The sequence below is a fragment of the Rosa rugosa genome, chromosome 1 (genome assembly GCF_958449725.1).
Source record: "Rosa rugosa chromosome 1, drRosRugo1.1, whole genome shotgun sequence".
In the NCBI taxonomy this organism is placed as follows: Eukaryota; Viridiplantae; Streptophyta; class Magnoliopsida; order Rosales; family Rosaceae; genus Rosa; species Rosa rugosa.
In genome coordinates, this window is record NC_084820.1 from 14011542 (window position 1) to 14028731 (window position 17190).

The following is a 17190-nucleotide window of genomic DNA, read 5'->3' on the forward strand; positions in this document are numbered from 1 at the left end:
CAAATACAAATGCAATGCAGTTAATTAAGGTAAAGACACATGCATCACCAACTTTCAAATTATTCTCCCTTACAAATAGTGGCCAACGACTCTGGAATCTAGCTTCTGAGCGTTCATGATGATACTTCAATTGAACGGACCAAGTTCTTCCATCCAAAACTTGAAGGATCACAGTAGCAGGCTTCTTTGTAAGATGTCTCTTGGAAAACTCAGATGGCACAGACTGAAGTGTAAAGGGAATGCAGGAAGGGAAACTATAAGAAACATTTTGCAGTGAAAATGTAATATTATAAGCTTGCTTATGCTGGCATATATATGAGGGTTGTCTATAAAAGCTCACCAAATAACCTTTTTGAATATATGAGTGCTGCATGACAACCTTGAAATAAGGCTTTTCAGATTTGGAAGAAATATTTCTCTGTATTAAGGCTTTTTCATTTATATTTGATGTATGCTTCTCCCCACAAAACTCAGGTGATTGCTTTAAAAACCTCTCAGTGCTAGATGAGCCTCCGCCATCTATTTTTGCTGGAAAACCACCTACACCTGTCAAATTTATCACACAAGATTACCAGACAAGTATGTTGCATGCCTGCATCTCAACAGTCTTGACAGAACACACTATATGAAATACTTTTTAAATTTATGTTCCATACTTTTGATTTTTGATGCAGAGCAATGAGAATCTTTGTTTTTCTTTGGATTCTCAAAAGGTTCGGTGTTCTCATTTTCAAACATCAGGTCTGCTTTACCAGTCAAACTTGTCTTCATTTTCTTGTAAGATTGACGACACGGTAATGGAGTTTTCTCCCTTGTTTTTGGGCTGGGTGGAATGTCCTCCAAGATTTCAACAGAGAATTCATCTTCAGGAGCTTCTTCCATCTTGGGCCTTTTTATGGGATAGTCAATCTCTGTGGTGCTTCTATCAAATATGAAAACGTGGAATTCAGAATTCCCTTCATATTCAAAAACTAGAAAATCACCGATGCTAAGAGAGTAAAACTTTGAGAACTCTGGCCAACACTTCTCAAACCAAACCTTTCCATTGCTTCTTGTCACTTCTACTTCCCATTCAGAGCCACTTGGAAGCTTAAGACATACTGAATTTGATAGACACTGACCATATTCATTCACAAATTTCTTTGGAATGCCCTGCATTGATCACAACAGAATACGTGTCAAGTATAAGTACTAGCTCACAATTTAACAGAACAGTATATGATTTTTTTGTACTAGAAATGAATCATCTCAACTATAGCACAAGTGAGTTTTGCTCGAGTGAATCATGCTTGAATTACAATCTAATAGCACATACCTGAGAGGGGAACAAAAACAATTATCATATACATGTACATATATATATGTAAACACCGAGAAAACAGAAGCAGAACACAGCTAGGTATCTAACTTGATTGGGAGAGATACCAATAATAAGCTAGTTGAGATCCCCTTGGCCCCAATACATATTGATAAAAAAGAATAACAAACATCTATGACATGCACTTGTATATTTTCAGTCTAAGATAGCCGATATTCCAGTGTCTAATCCATCTCTTCAGAGACTATCATATCACTTGTAGTTAGTACATCCCTCATTCCTTCAAGTAAGTGGTTGAAGTAAGTTCGTAATTAACCATCAAAACCATACCCTTAAGTTTCATCTCTAATGTTATATATAAAAGTAATCGACTTCTTTTCTAGATTCAAATTCGAGTGTACGTAGCTACTCGATCAAGTGCATGCTCATACATATATGCAAGTACTAGAAATAGATATAGGAGGTACTATATATTTAGATAGAGGTACTTACAAGTTTGACGTCTCTAGAAGTATCATCCAAGATAACCTGGATAAAACGGGGAGTCGGAGAACAACATATTGGCCGACGGCCGTCGTTTTCCCGGCGAAAAGAACTCATGCTTTTTAACTTCTTCAATAGCTATTTATCGCCAGATTTTTGAATAGAACAGAAAAGATGGTAGAGTAGTGCACAGAAACGATTCTTCTGAGGTAACCACTGAAGAATCGTTTCATATGATAGACTGATCGCAACACAGTTTTTAAGTAATCTATTTCTTTCTAATGTTTTCTCTTTATACAAGTTTTAACCGGTTGTTTTTCAAGTTTAGGTTAGATTGATAACGGTGGCTGAAGTAGGGTTTAGTGAACTACCGTCCATGAATTTGATCTTCCCCTTAAAAAAAAGGTTGACTAGTCAATTGACCAAATGGTTGCATGCCAGACCTTATTTTATGGAAAAATGTAAATAAAAGAAAAAAAAGAAAACAGAAAAAACATATATATGAAAAATTGAAGAAGAGCTAATTCCACGTTCTTATTTTTTTTTTATTTTTTATAGCAAGAGGTGCATTGCACTGTATGAGGCTAGTGATATAACAAATGTAGCACTACTGAATTGCATTACAAATGAAATACCCTTAAACTGGAAGTTGATTAAGATTTAAATCATTCTAAACTAGATACATGATCAAAGTTATTCACTTTATTATCAGACTTTACAAAAGCTAACTGGATCCTCTTGAACTAGTAATATTCCAGACCCTCTTGAACTGCAGCAAAACAAGTAGTGGTTCATTTGAAAATGTGAACCTTCAGTACAATTTCCTTCATCTCTGTGAGCTCAAATATGCAAACATCTCCTTCTTCTAAACAATGTTCCTTCGCAAATGCAGCCCAACCACCACCTAACCTGGCTGAATAGTTGCTAGGAATCAAATTTACAGGCCATGATCTATCCTGAACCTGAAGCTTCACGGTTTGTTTCTTCCTCTTCATGAAACTCTTGAAAAAACTAGCTGGTACATTCTGCATATGAAAAAGGTGTAAAGTAATGAAATATATTGGTGATTAATTTTAGAACTAGAACCTGACCGAGTTTGCATGAAACTTTTGTGAATGACCATACCACATTCTTCTTCACTCTCTGGATTGACGGCAGAGAGACTAAGAAGAAGGGATTCTTTGAGACGAATTTATTGGCAGCTTCAAGACCGACTCTTGAAGCCCTCAAAGATGAAGAAGGCTTTTGAGTAACTGACTCATAAATCTTCAGCATCTTGTTCTCAACTATAAAAAACCAAAAATAATCAGATATTATCCCTGACTTGAAAGTATGAAATGTTACATTCTAGTGGACTTATCAACTTCAATAGATGTAGACACACCAATTTCACAATTCATGTTGGATTCAGCTTCAACTATGGGTCTTCTCTTTTCTTCAACTTGAACAATTGCTCCTCTGCCATAGCCTGCAGTACCCCAAAACCACAAAGAAAACAACAAACTCTGAAAGTTATGCAGAGAGTTTATGAAGCAAAAATTAGGATGCATGTTGGCATATCTACCTGGTGAGAAGGGGAAAAAGAAAACTTCAAAGGAAAGTTTATTGCAGTCAATAAGGACAAAGACACACACATCCCCAACTTTCAAATTATTGTCCCTCACAAAAGATGACCAACCACTTCTCCATAATCGAGCTTTTGAGTTTTTATGATCATACTTGAACATCACAGACCAAGTTCTTCCATCTGATACTCTAAGGATGGCAATACCAGCAGGCAGCTTGATAAGATGTCTCTTTGCAAATTCATATGGCAAACTCTGAAAAACAAAATGGACAGGCAGACACATTTATGATTGTTCTAGAAGGAAGAAGAAGTGGAGGATGTCATGCTAGTAGGGATATACATAGATGGCTTACAATAGTACTGTCATGGATATGAGAGGGCTGCATAGCCATCTTGAAAGAAGGTTTATCAGATTTGAAAGCATTAGCCCTTTGAAGGGCTATAGCTTTCTCAGTTGTAGTCAATGGCTTCATCCTCCCAAGATTCTCATGGCATGTTTGCTTTGGAAATCTTTCAGGCCTAGATAAGCATCCACCATCAGTTTTGGTGGCAAAATCTGTTTCCCCTGTTGAATATTAAAGCCAACAGGATATTACAATCTACAATAACAGTGACACTGCATCTTATTATTTGTTTTCGTTAAAAAAAATTTATCCCACACTTTTCATTTTTGATTTAGAGTCTCATGCATCACTTCGTAAGGCATGTATACTGAGTGCACAATTCAAAAGAATGAGCAAAACATGTGTTATGCAGAAGGCAAACCTAATGGAGCAAAACAGGTTACTTGTGATGGCATTAAATGAACGAACTGAGGTAAAACACTGGATATATATTCCTTACTTTTTATTTCTGCTTTGGAGCAATGTGAATCTTTGTTTGTGATTGGCTTCTCTAACACGACCATGTCATAAGGTTGAGTGTTCCCATTTTCAGAAATCATGTCTAGTTTACCGCTCAAACTTGTCCTCATTTTCTTGCGAGGACAGTGTGATGAAGAATTCTCCCTACTTTTTGGGCAGGGAGGTAAGTCCTCCGAGATTTCAATAGATAAATCATCTTCATCAGCTTCTTCAATCTTGGGTATTGTCAAGGGATAATCAATCTCTGTGGCACTCGTATCAAATATACAAACTTCAAAGTGAGAATTCCCTTCATATCGAAAAACTAGGAAGGTGCCGTAGTTTAGAGAGCAGAATCTAGAGAACTCTGGCCAACCCCTTTCAAACCAAGCCTTACCATTGCATCTTGTCAATTCTACTTCCCACTCAGAACCACTTGGCAGCTTAAGACATACCGAATTTGAGAGATCTTCACCATATTTTATCATAAATTTCTTTGGAATTTTCTGCACAACAGAATGTGTCAAGCTAATAAAGAACTACTTTTTCAGACAAATTCTGTGAGAAAAAAAAAATGAATCATCCTTAACATAGCTTTAAGATAGATAAATGAAATAGATATATGGTTAAGAATTAAGATCTATAAGATGACTCTTAAACAAATGAACCATAAATCTTAAACAAACCCACATGATATTACAACAAATTAGACAGAATGAACCAAATCACATACCCATCCTCTTCTGAAATAGCAAATTTAACAGCCGATTGTGCAAAATAAACAAAATCACATGCAATCCTCTCTAGAGCATATCATTTATAAAACGCTAGCTTTACAGCCATATCATGTATACGTACTTCAGATGGAACCATATATGCATAAATCAATAAAAACAGAATAAATGGGCCAAACTAATCCAGTATAAGATCAAGAAGTAGAAGTTCATGCATGCATGCAATGACTATCAATAACAAAGTGTGTGTGTGTGTGTGTGTGTGTGTGTGTGTGTGTAGAGAGAAAGAGACAGAGAGGAACATTACCAGTTTGTGTTCTCTAGAAGTGTCCTCCAGAATAATCTTGAAAAAATGGGGAGTTATAGCACAAAAGATTTTCCGGCCAAGAGAACCCATTTCTGAACTTTCAAAAGCTGTATCACTGGTTTATGGATGGAGCAGAAGAAACAGTTGTTTCTGAAGGTTTGTTTTGTTTCAAGTTTGAGTTTTCTTCTATTCCCCAGAACTTATCATCTAAAGACCAAACGAATATCATCCTCTCATGTGCAAGGAGCCAAGGAGGAATTGTCACTGCTCAGAACTCAAAACCCAATGATTACTTGATTCTACTAGTCTACTCAACCTTGTTTATGTTTTATAATTTAAATTTATAATAATCTTAATGTTGTCCTCGAAGTTCGAAGTGAATAATTTATCAAAGCTGCAGGCAAAAGATATCTGCCACTGGCCACAAATCAAGAAAGAAACAATCTTTTACTAGATTTTCTTATTCCACAAGCCAAGTGAATAGTGTCACTTCCAATGGCGGCATGCCTAAATCAGTGCCTTGGAAATGATCTGAATCATGAAACCTTTTTTTTTTTTTTTTTTTGAGGAGCTGAATCATGAAACCTTGAAACCAGGTATATGTAAAAACAATCGGAGATTGAAATTGAGAGTGATTGTGCTCTCTTAGTTGCTGCCATGAGAGGATAACTCAGAAGTTAGTTGGATTCTTGAAGATTGTAAGGATTATATGCAAGCATTTGATTATGTAAGAGTTCGACATGTTTTTCGTGAAGCAAATAGTGTGGCACATCGATTGGCCCACTTTGCTAATTTAGATCATGTTGTGGATCTTTCTACAGTTGAGGCTCCTGCTTTCTTACAGGACGTCCTCTATGAGGATATATGTAACGCAACTATGTCTGCTAGGGGTACAGGTATTACATTCCCCCGGTGAGACAAAATATTATAAATAATAACATGGGCGTGGGGATGAGACTCCCAGCTTGACTTGGTTCCAAATCCCATTATTCAAAAAAAAAAAAAAAAAATCAATGATAATTTCAAAATGCAAATTTTGTAAGAAATACATAGTGGATGTTCTATATTGGTCATAACCGGTCCTTTATCTGAAAACAGATTTTTTGATCCAGTGAAGGAATTTCATTCACATGTGTAAATACAGAACATGAGATATTAATGGGCCATATTGTAACATAACTCCAGACTGTCGGGCCTAAACCTATCTTCCTAAGTACCACATTTTGAGAAATCTTTTCATACTCTTAATTGAATCCAATTGAAGACAAGGTAAGGGATTAATTGATCATGAATTTGGGATCTTCGAATTTGTAAGAAACTGTAGAAATTGATTTCCCCTTGATTCAACTAAGCTATTACATTCTATGCATTATATAGCTGTGAGTATTGATAGTTACATCACTTACATGAATCAATAATATTACATTAACAACAGTATCAAAACTGAAGCATAATCCTAGGAAAACGGTAAACTAGCTGTAGACAAACTATTCAATGGAGGAGATTCTGGGAGTGATTGAAGGAGGAGATTAATGTTCTTTAACAGCCCCCCTCAAACTTGGCGGTCCTGGACGGACAAGTTTGCCAGAAAAGAGAAGATGGCGAGACTTGTGAAGTGGCTTAGTGAGTAAATTTGCAGGCTGATCCATGGACGGAATGAAACAGACTGGATGACTACCACGAGTAACCTTTTCACGAACGTAGTGGTAATCAAGCTCAATATGCTTGGTGTGTGTATGAAAAACAGGATTGGAAGCTATATAAGTGGCACTCAGATTATCACAATGTAACAAAATGGGGAATTGAATCTGGGCACCAAGCTCATATAGTAAATATCCCAACCAAGTTCTTTCGGCACTAGCATGGGCAAGAGAGCGATACTCGGACTCGGCACTAGACCGAGCAATGGTAGGCTGCTTTTTAGAACACCAAGAGATGAGGTTAGAACTTAGGTAGACAAGATAGCCAGACGTTGAGTGATGAGTAATGGGGCAGCCGGCCCAATCAGCATCAGAGTAAGCAGACAGAGTTACCGGTTGACACTGCGGTGTGAACAATAAACCATGATCAAGAGTGTGTTTGATGTAACAGAGGATGTGTTTGACAGCAACAAGATGAGACACACATGGCTGGCTCATAAACTGTGAAACCGTGTTTACTACAAAGGCAATGTCAGGGCGTGTGATGGTGAGATATTGCAAGGACCCAACAAGTTCACGGAATGTTGTAGGGTTCTCAACGACGACACCATCAGTGGCACTGAGGTCAGACTTAGCGGACATAGGTGTACTCACAGGCTTACTGAATAGGAGATCATGCTTGGAGAGGAGATCATGAGCATACTTTATTTGATTGATATGCAGCTCATGAGAGTGTGGAGTGACCTGTAATCCAAGGAAATAGTGGAGAGGACCTAAATCCTTGATGTCAAAGCCACGCCCAAGAGTATCAATAAAAGTTTGGAGAAGCTGGTTATTGCTACCCGTCAACACAATATCATCAACATAGAGCAGAAAATAAATTGTGTGAAGCCCTTGACGATAAATAAACAAGGAGGGATCAACAATACTCTGAAAGAAGCCAACAGATAAAAGAAAGGTACTCATTCGATGAAACCAGGCACGGGGAGCCTGCTTCAGTCCTTAAAGGACTTTGTTCAGCTTGCAAACATGAGAAGGCCGTGCCGGATCAATGAAACCTGGAGGTTGAACCATGTAGACATCTTCCTTGAGAATGCCATGAAGAAAGGCATTCTTCACATCCAATTGGCGCAAGGACCAACCTCGAGACACAGCAAGTGTAATCACAGTACGAATAGTTGCAAGTTTAATCACAGGGCTAAAGGTTTCATCATAATCAATATCTTGCTGCTGGTGGAATCCCTTGGCTACAAGACGAGCCTTGTAGCGCTCGATAGATCCATTAGACTTCCTCTTCACCCAACACCCACTTATAGCCTACTGTATTCTTGGTTGGGGAGGGAGGCCCTAGAGTCCATGTGTTGTTCTTCAACAAGGCATTTATCTCCTCTGTCATTGCTGCACGTCATTCGGCTTTCTAAGATGCCTGAGAGTAGCAGGTGGGTTCAATAATGTCAAGGAAGGTGAGAAGAGCTCGAGGCAAAGGATACCGTATAGTGCCATCTGTGAATCGTTTGAGCTGACGAGTTTCGTCGCGGAGTCGAGTAGTCATGGGATGAACCGGTGGAGGAGGATCGACAGGAGCTGGATTGGGAGAGGCTGCGGCGTCGCTGTCAAATGTGACGACTAGAGGAGGTGCGTCGACTGTAGTTTCGACCAGAAAATGAGCTTTGGCCGGTGACGCAGCAACCTGGGGAGGAGACGCCGCCGGTGGTGGAACGACAGTATCTGTTGCGACCGATGCAGTAGGTTGGGACGGCGTCGAAGGACGGTGACGGCGACGGCGACTGTACTGGATAACCGGCACGACAAGGGAAGCGGGCAGAGACGGAGGAGCTTGGGAAGCAGATGGCGACCGAGGAGACTCCGGGCCAGATGCGTCGGCTGGGGTCGACGGCGGAGATGTTTGGCTCGAGGGGGAAGGTACGCGGGGGCTAGAGTCAGCGTGAGGCAATGATGGAACGCGCAAGGAAGACAACGTTAGATCTGTTGGGCTGGTGTCAGTAAAGGATGGTAATGGGCTCGGCAGGTGGGCCTGCGGAGTAACTGGGTAAGATAATGAGATAAATTCCAGTGGACCTGGATCAGAATGTGATTGGGCCTGCAATTATTTAAGCGGAAAATGATTTTCATTAAACAAAACATGACAGGAGACGTAAACTCGACTAGTGGTGGGATTTAGACAACGATAGCCCTTATGATGGGGACTATAACCAAGAAAGACACACTCAACACTACGACTGGAGAGTTTGTTGGATACATATGGACCAAGATGAGGATAACATGAACAACCAAAGACTCGAAGAGACAAATAAGAGGGAGGAGTACCATAAAGACGATAATGAGGTGTATTCCAATCAAGAACAGAAGAGGGAAGGAGGTTAATGATATGAACAGAAGTTAATGCAACTTCCACCCATAGATTTTGAGGAACACCAAAAGTGAGGAGTAGAGTGCATGTCATTGTGGCAATGTGTTGGTGTTTGCGTTCGGCGAGACCATTTTGTTGTGGTGTATGTGGACAGGAAAATCGTTGTTGGATACCCAAGGATTGACAGAAATTAGAAAAAGCATGATTGACATATTCTGTGCCATTGTCACTTTGAAGAGATTTTACGGATCCATGAAAGATATTACGGATTAATGCAACCAAAGTTTGAAAGTGGGTAAGGACCTCATTTTTACGACGCATTGGGTAAATCCAAATATAACGAGAGAATTCATCGGTGAATACAACATAGTATTTGAAACCAGTAATTGACAAAATGGGAGACATCCAAACATCACTATGGATAATTTGAAAAAGAGATGTAGCGTACATATTATTAGAAGGAAAAGGTAATTGATGTGATTTGCTAAGTGCACAATCACGACAAAAATCACGAAAAGTATAATGAGACCCAATAGTAGGCCCTAAACGAGATAAAACTGTAGACGAAGGGTGGCCAAGACGATTATGCCAGAGAGATGAATGGATAGTGGCTAGAGCATGAGGAGTGGTGGTGACAGACGATAGACGAAGTGGATATAGGCCATCTTTAGAAGGGCCCTGAAACAATAGACAACCAGTATGTAAGCAACGGATTTGATAAAAATTAGGAGCAAAAAGAAAGTAGACAAGATTATCTTGAGTAAAACGAGCGACAGACAGAAGATTTTTACGAATCGATGGAATGCGTAAGACATTTTCTAATGAGAAGGGAAAGTTGCCCAATGATAAAGGAAGGTTACCAGTATGAGTGACATGCATTGAATCGCCATTACCCATATAAACATTGTGTGGGCCACCGTAAGACTGAGAGTTGTTTAGTGGCATGGCTGTCATATGGTGGGTAGCTCCGGTATCGGGATACCAATTTGGGTCACCAAAGGAATGGACTCCAACAAATGGGGGTGACGAATTTGGGCCTGAAAAACAGTGAGGGCACTGAGCAAGACCATGGTGATTTCTTTGACAATTGGGACACCATTGTGGGCCTGGACCAAGAAGCCCAGTGGCCCAAGGTGAGCGGGTAGCCCAATTTGCTGGGGGAAACTCCCTCGTGCCATATTGATGCGCGTTATGGGAAAACGCATTCTGAGATGCGGCTTGGTGTCGCACACCACCACGCCGATACCGATAATTCCCAGCATTCCGACCGCCAAAGTGATGAGACCGACCACGAATGTCACGACGAGGAGCACGGGGCTGCGGCTCCTGGGACAGAGCACGATTGAACAAGGCAGTAGCTGCTGCGGGTTCGGAAGAGGGAGTCTGTTGAGCGTCAAAAGCAAGAATCTGAGCACGGAGGTCAGAGAAATCAGGTAGAGATGGAGACTGTGCTAGAGCAGTTCGGAGCATGAGGTAGTCGGGGCCAAGCCCATGGAGTGTGGCAACAACCAAGTCAGCATCAGATACAGGTTGGTTGATTGAGGTCAATGAATCAGCAATGGATTTGGCCTGCTGCAGATATGCATCGATGGACTGCGAACCCTTTTGAAGGTCAAAGAGTTGAAGCTTGAGGCTTGTGGCGCTGGCAACGGAGCGTGGGGAGTAGTGGCAGGCGAGGCAGTCCCAGATTGCCTTGGATGTGTCATACCCAATGGTAAGACAAGCCACATTTTCGGTCAGGGAGGTGGTGAGGATGCTGACAATTTGTTGGTCGGTGGTAAACCAATTTTCATACTCAGGATTGGGGATGGTGGTTGCAGGTTTGCCTTCAGTGGCAGTAGTTGTGGTGGTGGGAGAGGGTTGAGGAATGGAGCCATCAACATAACCCCAAAGCTTGGCACCATGAAGATAAGGTTTGATCTGACGAAGCCAGATCAGGTAGTTTGTTTCGGTGAGTTTGGTAAATTGGGCTGTGTTTTGGGAGGGAGGGGTTGAAGAGGTGGAAGCCATGAAACCAGAATTGGGTGGCTGGACACGAGGAGGAAAAACAGAAGCTAAAGGAGGGATAGGTAAGGATCCTAGACCTAGGCTGATACCATGTAGAAATTGATTTCCCCTTGATTCATGTAACTGGCAAAACTCACATGATATGAATTATCAATAATATTACATTAACAACAGTATCAAAACTGAAGCATAATCCTAGGAAAACGGTAAACTAGCTGTAGACAAACTATTCAATGGAGGAGATTCTGGGAGTGATTGAAGGAGGAGATTGATGTTCTTTAACAGAAACATTTCAACCTTATCAATCACCAGACAAAGCTCAGAAAGTGACATGCCAAACGCCTCTTTCAGAAATCAGAATCATTTAAATTTTTAATGAACATCTGAAAATGTGAACTTTCAGTACAATGTCATTGATCTCCATGAGCTCGAATATGCAAGCGTCTCCTTTTTCTAACCCGTTTTCTTTAGCAAATGCAGCCCAGCCACCGGAAAACTTGGCTGAATTCTTGCCAAAGCGAATCACCTTTACAGGCCACGATCTATCTTTAACCTGAAGCTTCAGCGTTTGATTCGCCTCCTTAATGAAACTCTTGACAAATGTAGCCGGTACAGACTGCATCAAAAGGGATGTAATAAGTAATTATAAATATAAGTTGGTCAAGGTTGTCTGAAAATGTTGACAAGGACCATACCACATTTGACTTCTCTTTATGGAGTGACCCAAGAGTGACTAAGAAATAGGGATTCTTTGGGACGAACTTGTTGGCAGCTTCAAGATTAACCCTTGAATCCCTCAAAGATGAAGAAGGCCAATGAGTAACCTGTCCACTAATAATTGGCTTCTTGACTACAGCAAAACCAACAAATAAAATTAAACTGATTAATTTCCTTGACTTGAAATTTGGGAATTCTCATTCTAGTGGACTTACCAATTGCAAGAGAGCTAGATAGACCAATTTCACAATTCATGTCACATTCAGATTCAACTTTAATTATGGGGCTTCTCTTTTCTTCAACTTGAATTGTTGCTCCTCTGCCTTCCCCTACAACCACAAGGAAGACAGCAAATTATGTGCAATTGTGCAAGTTATGTAGAGCTAATGGAGCACAAATAACTTAGCAAGGTTACCTGGTGGCAACGGGAAATTTGGAGCTTCTACATTGGGAAGCGCAACTTCGAATAAAAGTTCAATGCGGTCCATAAGGATAAAGCCACACACATCCCTAACTTTCAAATTATTGTCCCTTACAAATGCTGACCAACCATTCAGCAATTGAGCTTTTGAGTTCTCAAAATCATACTTGAATTTTACAGACCAAGTTTTAACAGACGAAGTTCTTCCACTCGAAACTTGAAGGGTGGCAATGCCAGCAGGCAGCTTAATAAGATATCTCTTGGCAAATTCAGATGGCAAAGACTGCAAAAGAAAACTGTAAGAATAATCTTATTATTATTATTATTCTAGCAATAAAAAGATCAAAGTAATTCATTAGAGATGTCAAGCTGGAACAGCATGCGCAGGTTGTCGTACCAAAATACTTTTATGGATATTAGAGGGCTTCATTGAGATCTTGAAAAAAGGGTTGTTATCAAGTTTGAATGCAGTAGCTCTCTGAGGAGCTATAGCATTTTCAATAACCTCGTGATCAACTGTTTGTTTTAGGAATCTTGGAGTGCAAGAAGAGCCTCCAGCTGTATTTTTCTTTGCAAGAAAATCTCCTTCCCCTGCTATAGATTACAATAGGATATTAGAAGAACAATGGCATTGCATCTTGTTAAATAGTTCTGGCATTAAACAAAGTATTTCTATACCTTTCATCTCTGAATTAGAGCAATGTGAATCTTTGTTTGGCAATGACTTCTCAAACAAGACCATGGAATCAGGTTGAGCACTCTCATTTTCAGAAATCCTGTCTGATCTAGTACTCGAGCTTGGTCTCATTTTCTTGCAAAGAGGATAATCAGGATATAGTAATGAAGGTTTCTCCCTTGTTTTTGGGCAGGGTGGAAACTCCAAGATTTCAATAGATAAATCATCATTTTCATCTTCATAAATCTTGGGCACAGTTATAGGATAATCAATCCCCGTGGCAGTCCTATCAAATATACATACTTCGAATGTAGAATTCCCTTCATATCGAAAAACTAGGAAGTTACCGTAGTCAAGACAGCAGAACCTAGAGAACTCTGGCCAACCCTTTTCAAACCAAGCCTTACCCTTGCATCTTATCAATTCCACTTCCCATTCAGAGCCACTGGGAAGTTTAAGACATACCGTATTTAAGAGATCCTCACCATATTTTATCAGAAATTTCTTTGGAATTTTCTGCACAACGAAATGTGTCCCGCTAAATTAAAAGAACATTTTAAGATATCTTTTGAGGGCAACAAATGGATCGTCCAAATGATTAGCAAAGCATTAAAATCAAAAGTTCAGAAAATTTATGATAAAATTGCAATATTTCAACTCTCAATCTATCAGCTAGACAGTCTACAACATGGCTTTCCCACCGATCTGAAACGAACCATATCATAATATCATATTCCAGCCAATTGCACGTACAGAAAATAGCATTTCTCAGGGACAATTATACAAACTACACCAAACCACTTACAACCCTCTCTAGCTAGAGCAAATCATATATATTACATCGAATAATGCATGTCACATAAATCTATGGAAATATAGTAAATGCACAAACCCTAATACAATAGAAGGCTAACAAGTGAAGCACAGGCATAATGACTTAAAATACGAAAGAGGTATACAGAAACAGAGGCACAATTACCAGTTTGAGGTCTCTAGAATTGTCCTCCAGAATAACCTTGAAAAAATGGGGAGTGGTAGCACAAAATGTTTGCTGGCCAGGAGAAACCATTTCTGAACTTTCAAAAGAAATGGTAATTTTTGAGTTGGTTCTGTTCTGAGATTGAGTTATACTTGTAATCCCCAGCACTTTTCTCTAGAAAGTAAAAACTATAAGGTGAATTACCCACACTAATTGAGTGTATCATTTCCTATGAACTGAATCGTTACCGCACAAATCTCAAAGACCAATGCTTAATGAATAGCTTCTCAACTTTTAATAACTTAAACTGGAATTAAAATATGCCTTAATTATTCTTAGTGAGTGATTAAGCAAAGCTGATAAACATATTGCCATTGGTCATAAATCAAAATTCATTATCTATTATTAATAGATTTCCTTTTGCACAAGCCAACTGAACCATCACTATTCAAATAGTGGCGTGCAGCAATCAATACATTGGAAATGATCAACTTTGAATAATGATACCTTATAATGAATGACTTCTTGAATAACACAAAAGCACCCATTTAGATGCCCAAGAGAACCGATTTCTGACCTTCTCATCACAAAATATTACTTGCACAGGTGATTTATGTTTTTTTTTCTTTTTTTTTGATCAAATCAGTGATTAATGTTTAAGGATTTCACTGTTGGCCTTCAATGTTTAAGGATTTCACTCTTGTGACTTTCAGTTTTTCTGAATCATCAAAATATCAAGACTCATTTCTCCCCATTTTGTTGTTCTTATTTTTCAGTAGAAATGAGAATGAAGAAATACAAGAAATTGCAACATCGTAAACTTATGTTATCACACTCAAACAAGAACACAAAGCTTTAATCTATATAATAAAGAAACTTCCACGTTCACTAACATAACAGGTGCATGATAAGAAAAAAAACCTAGGGCAGCGCTATGTGTGCCGCCACCAAACCAAACAACCAAAGCGACCTCCGTCGCTATTCTGTTGATCCCAAACCTAGCAACATGTCCAGCATTGATGTTGTAACCTCGTCCTTTGCTGCATCACTTGCGCTTGCTAGCAGTGATGTCGTAGATGTCTCAAGAGCCTCGAATGGAATCCAACGACGTGCCAAGCAATCTTTTCTGTTGGCACGTCCTCTGGTGAAGAAACCGGCTGCTTTGAATGATTTGAAACGTTTTTTCCGGCGAGTATGGGTCCTTGACAAAGGTTTCAAGATTCAAGAGCGGGCTCCAAACCGTTTTGTCCTGGAATTTGATTTGCGCAAAGATCGTAGCAAGGTTTTAAAGGGTGGACCATGGCGTTTTAGCCAGGCTCCGGTTGTGCTTCAGGAGTATGATGGCATCAAGGCTATTGAAGAGGTTGATCTGACTGTCCTCTTCTTCTGGGTTCGACTTAGTAATATTCCGCCTTTGTTTGAGGAGCCTGACATGATCAGAGGTATTGCTTCTATGGCTGGTAAGTATCTTGAGTTGGATGATAAACTCTTTGCAAATACGGGTAAGGTTAGGGTTCATGTGGCACATGATATTTCGAAACCTTTTTTCCTCAAGAAAACCCTAAAACTGGCACCTGGAGTAGAGGTTGAAATTTCATATTTTTTTGAAAACCTAGTAGGCAAGTGTGATCATTGCAATTTGATTTATCATGAGGGAGACTATTGCCCTTTGCTTGGTAGCCATGCCACAACAGGTATAAGATGCAGCACTGGAGAACAGAGGAAGGATTTGGTTGGTCCTTCTCTAGGGTTTGCGGCTAACACTTTTGTAGATGGAACCTTTCGTTTTCAAGGTGTGCAGACACCTATTTTGCCATCTATCTACAGGTCCTTATTCCAGCCCAAGGAAGCTTCTAAAGCACGCAAACCTATCATACTGCGTGACAGAGTTCTAAGTGCCACAGAAATAGAGAAGGAGGTGCACCAACCTTTAGCGTTGGCAGTAATTGCAGCTCTGGACATGGAGGTCTCATCTTCTGAACTTATCGCTCCAAGTGAAGGCATGGAATTTGATAAGAAGGTAGGGTCTGCAAGAAATAGCCCGAAGGCCTCTAAGGATGCAGAACCAGCTGTACCGGTTGAAGCAGAGAACAAGGAGAGTAGGGGTGACAAGCGTCACCTCCCCCCCTCTCCTTCAAAGTCTCCCCAAAAACTAAAGATTCTGCTACCAGAATTATTCAAACCGTTGCTGCCAGATATCCAGACAAAGAAACAAAAACTGCCTATGTTTACAAGTAAGTTCTCTGCCAGATCTTTGGGTATGGTTGAAGCTCCTGGTAATATTTTAGTGCCTAAAGATGTGATGCAAACAAGCTCTGGCACAAAGAAGAAAAGAGGAAGGCCTCTGGGAGCAAAGAATAAAAATCCTCCAAAGTCAAAGAAGGTTGCGGATGCGCAAGAGACTTGTTTTGCTTATCTCTCCAAACCTCCTAGCCCAACTGTTAAGGGCAAGGAGAAAATTTAAATTTTGTTTTTATTTCTAAACTTTGCCTAATTGCTATGTATTGCTTTTCATAGTTATTAGGCTCGCTTCTGAATAAGTGAGCACTGGTTGTCTAATGGGTGGTGCTAGCATACCACGTCCTAAACTTGTCTAAAGATGGCAAGGGAAGGTATGTATCCGTGCCATTCTGGCTTGAGTTGAATGAAATGATTGATTTGGTTCAAAAAAAAAAAAAAAAAGCTTTAATCTATATATAGCACAAAAATTGTCAAATATAAAATATGAATATTACTAAACTGACCTGTTGACCATCATACCATCTGATAATGGGCTACGGTTTCTCTCCTCTCATAATTTATGAATGCAATCTCTTTATGGATAGAGAACATGTATTACTTGGTGACTAATCGAGGATATGGTATTTATGGACTGAATTCTTCTGTCCCCAATTCCCCTATCCCCCCTGTCTCTTCCTTGTGATTGGTTGACAAGGATTAAAAAATGAATACAATGATTAAAAAAATGAAACAAAGTTTAAGATAAGTATTTTTTTTAATCCATATCAACCAATCACAAAGAAGAGACAGGGGGGCCTGGGACAGAAGATTTCCTCCCGGTATTTATAGGCAACAAGACTAAGCCCCTCCCATAAAGGAGACTTTTAGTCCTAAATACTTTAAGCCAC

General features: G+C 39.7%; 2 protein-coding genes across 2 annotated transcripts; both read right to left on the reverse strand.

Annotated features, from left to right (window-relative positions):
* Positions 1 to 893: 893 nt before the first annotated feature.
* Positions 894 to 5444, reverse strand: LOC133707678 (B3 domain-containing transcription factor VRN1-like). Its single transcript, XM_062133214.1, has 9 exons — positions 5252 to 5444; positions 4212 to 4716; positions 3722 to 3933; positions 3366 to 3621; positions 3186 to 3269; positions 2927 to 3087; positions 2611 to 2826; positions 1039 to 1152; positions 894 to 956 (listed from the first exon to the last, which is right to left on the reverse strand). The coding sequence occupies exons 1-9, from the start codon at positions 5339 to 5341 to the stop codon at positions 894 to 896; spliced, it is 1701 nt and encodes a 566-aa protein (XP_061989198.1). The 5' UTR covers positions 5342 to 5444.
* Positions 5445 to 11630: 6186 nt separating this feature from the next.
* LOC133707881 (B3 domain-containing transcription factor VRN1-like) lies at positions 11631 to 14152 on the reverse strand. The gene is made up of 7 exons (XM_062133362.1): positions 14063 to 14152; positions 13086 to 13599; positions 12805 to 12998; positions 12402 to 12690; positions 12202 to 12315; positions 11965 to 12119; positions 11631 to 11885 (listed from the first exon to the last, which is right to left on the reverse strand). Exons 1-7 carry the CDS (start codon positions 14150 to 14152, stop codon positions 11634 to 11636), a joined length of 1608 nt encoding a protein of 535 aa, XP_061989346.1. The 3' UTR covers positions 11631 to 11633.
* Between the last annotated feature and the right edge of the window lie 3038 nt (positions 14153 to 17190).